Genomic DNA, 3357 nt, shown 5'->3' on the forward strand with positions numbered 1-3357 from the left:
TATATATATATATATATATATCCCCAATTTAACCAATAATCATTCCTCACTTGATTTTTAATGACAGCCAGACTCAGGCTGCGGGAAACGGAACTCAGCAATCGACTCTAATGCACTTAGACGCCTCATTCCATTTCTGAGATGCTCCTCCTCTTCTTGTGACTTTGCTTGTCTGTTGTGTTCTTTTAAATTTAAACAGATGTCACAGCCATCCTCGTATAAACAATTGCTCAGATTCTGCAAGTATAATACAATAGAACATGTAGTATAGAACAATGGAACATGTAGTAATTTCAGTTTAATATTTGAGAGATGAGGAATTATGTACATTATTTACATTATTTACATTTTACAGATATTTCTCCTCATCTTGATTGTTGTTAGCATAACGTTTCAGCTGATGTACTCTCCAGCCTTCATCAGGTGTCCTGGGAGAATTAGCAAACAAGCTTTCCCCATTCACTACACCAGCAGTGCGCTTTCGAGACGCACGCTTAAGTTCTTCATGCCGAATACGTGCTCTCTCAAAAGTGTCGAACCCCTCCTTTAATCTGCTTCCTCCATCTGTGGCGATGACAGGCATTGCTCTCCCAGTCAGTCTCCTGCATATCACAGGCCTTTAATAAGGACTTGACACAGTCCTTAAATTGCAGCCTTGGTTTCTGCCGAGGTCTCTTTCCATTCACAAGTTCCCCATATAGCATCTGCTTAGGAATCCTGCTATCTTTCATTCTAATAGGGTTTCCAGTCCAATGTAACCAGTTCTTGTACATACAAGCATATACACACATGCATACACTCATAGATACATACATACACATCTCAGGGGGAACTTTCTAGGTGCAATCCCATGGTCATTATAGATAGGTATATAATAATAAGATTAAGTAAGACCCTGATACTTAATTACATACGTTTATACATATATTTATATATACATATATACACACATATTATGCATATATACACAAATATATATATATATATATATATATATATATATATATATATATATATATACATATATATATATATCAAAATTAATTTACGAAGGTGTCATTAATTCTATTATTATCCAATGTAACTATTTTAAGAATAATAATAGCAGAATCAATGACACAGGCGACACCAGAGTATTTTGGACGATTTAATAGCGAATTTTGATTGTTATTTCAAGCAGGTAGACATGCTTAGTATGTCCTATGCAAATATACATATTTGCATACACACACACACATATATTATATATATCCATACACATGCTTACATGATAATGGACAGACAAATAGACAGAGAAACAAAAGGGCTTAACAAAAAATTGTAATTTGTTACAAACACTGACCTCCAGGTGGTTCTTGACTGTGGTTTTGCGGGAATTGTCGCAGGGATGGTTTAATTCTTCCAAATTCTTGCCGCACTCTTCGAATTTCTTTTTGGCTAAGTATTTTTGCTCATTAATCAGGTAACTATGTGCCAGCCATTCCTGGATATCCACCAAGATATAATGAACCGAACCAGACTTTATCATATCATGCTCTGCTTTCTCCAATATATCTATAGCTACTGATAAATTTCCACTAGAAATAATAAAAAATAAAACATGAAAACAATATATGTAAACCATTGCAGCGTGGAAGGTGTTTATAAGCCATTTAAGAAACACACAAAAACCGTTAGATTCACTTCAACATTTAAATTTAATTTGCCAAAAATATCTCTGACTGAAAATATCATACATGCATGGGGTTACGATTCTATGCATCCAACAAAGTATTATCATTAAGCTGAAACTGTTGCTAAAGTAAAAACAAACGGAATGGTGAAACTGTTTTTTCGTTTTCTGAAAAAGCAACGTTTTGGACTTACAACCCTTTTGCATAATAGCAACGATTTGTTTCGAGTGGTTTTCAGTAAAAATATAACTGATATTTAACACTCAATACGTATTCATACATATGCATACACACACACACACACACACACACACACACACACATATATATATATGCGTGTGTGTGTGTGTGTGTGTGTGTGTGTGTGTGTGTGTGTGTGTGTGATAGAAAGAGAAAACTATGCATTATTGTCTAAGTAACCTTTCATGGGTGTCTAGAGGTAGAAAAATAACAGAATGCATGAAATACACACAAACCTAGGGTACACGGATTCATAAATCATTTAATTAAGGTTGTATTATATGTGTCTCAGTTATTAATTAATTATGGATGATTTGTAGGAAAATTTGTTGTAAAAAGAGAAAATTAATTGCAAAAACAAGAAAAGAAAATGTTTTCTCAAAATGGAAACTTCATCAGTTTACCTACCAAAGTAATTTCTTTAAAATGAGTTTTCTAGTTTACAGTTTGTTTGTGTGACTCATTTATGGCGAAATTTCCGACAACAAATTTTCCAATGGCAAAAATATTCACAGCAAATTTTCTGGACATGCTTAAACACACATTTCCTTAACCCTTTAACATCCAGATTACTTTGTCGAATGTCATGCTTATATTTTCACATTTTCTAAAATTAATCCTGTATTATCTTGTAGTTTTGAGATTTTGAAGAAGAGATTTTTTATTTTTTGAATGATATTGCAGGGTGAGTGCAAGAGGTTGGATCTGGCCAGTTTGACCATAAACGAGGTTGAATATGTGTGGGCTGGATATGCCCAGTTTAATGTTAAAGGGTGAAAGAGACGTTAGTTAACAAAATTCTAAAGAAATACAAATTACCACACACACACACACACTCAGAGAGTTTATTTTTCCATAGCAAATCCCTATAAAGAAGAGATGTTTTCACAAAACACCCCCATAAAAAATCTCATTCATTAGAAATATAGCCAATAGACATGGTTTTAATTACTTTTTCAAAAGATTGTTTTAAAGAAAAATCATTCAGTTAAAAAAAAGCCTTACACACCCATAAGAAAAGGGGGAAAAGAAACAAAAGTAAAGGAATAATAATAAAATGAAAGAAAAATAAAAGAAACAAACAAATAAAGAAATGCCCACTACCAACTTTGGAAGAAACTATAAGGAAATTAAAAAACCTCTTCCACTTATAATTGCAAGAAATACTAACACCACACCTCAAAAATAACAAATAAAAATAAAATAAAATAAAATAAGGTATTCCAGTAGAATGAGGTACAATTGCAAGTAAAGGGTAAATTGGAAAAATAATAGCAATAATAGCAATAATAATAACAAACCAATCATAAAATGAGAGAACATTAATAAGAAAAATTCTATAAATAAGTATAAGATGAATAAAAATATATGAAAATTAATTTATGACATAAAATTAAGAATATATATCAAATATATATATATATATATATATATATATATATAT

At 31.8% G+C, this 3357-nt stretch overlaps 1 protein-coding gene across 1 annotated transcript in view; it reads right to left on the reverse strand.

Moving 5' to 3' along the window:
• Nucleotides 1–6: 6 nt before the first annotated feature.
• LOC106878306 (uncharacterized) overlaps nt 7–3357 on the reverse strand; it is a 15471-nt gene continuing 12120 nt past the window's right edge. The window contains exons 6-7 of the mRNA XM_014927490.2: nt 1343–1577; nt 7–237 (exon numbers count right to left, since the gene is read on the reverse strand). Coding sequence (XP_014782976.1) covers nt 58–237; nt 1343–1577 — 415 coding nt within the window. The 3' untranslated portion in view covers nt 7–57. The remainder of the gene's footprint in view (nt 238–1342; nt 1578–3357) is intronic.

Source organism: Octopus bimaculoides, chromosome 23 (assembly GCF_001194135.2).
Source record: "Octopus bimaculoides isolate UCB-OBI-ISO-001 chromosome 23, ASM119413v2, whole genome shotgun sequence".
NCBI classification, from domain to species: Eukaryota; Metazoa; Mollusca; class Cephalopoda; order Octopoda; family Octopodidae; genus Octopus; species Octopus bimaculoides.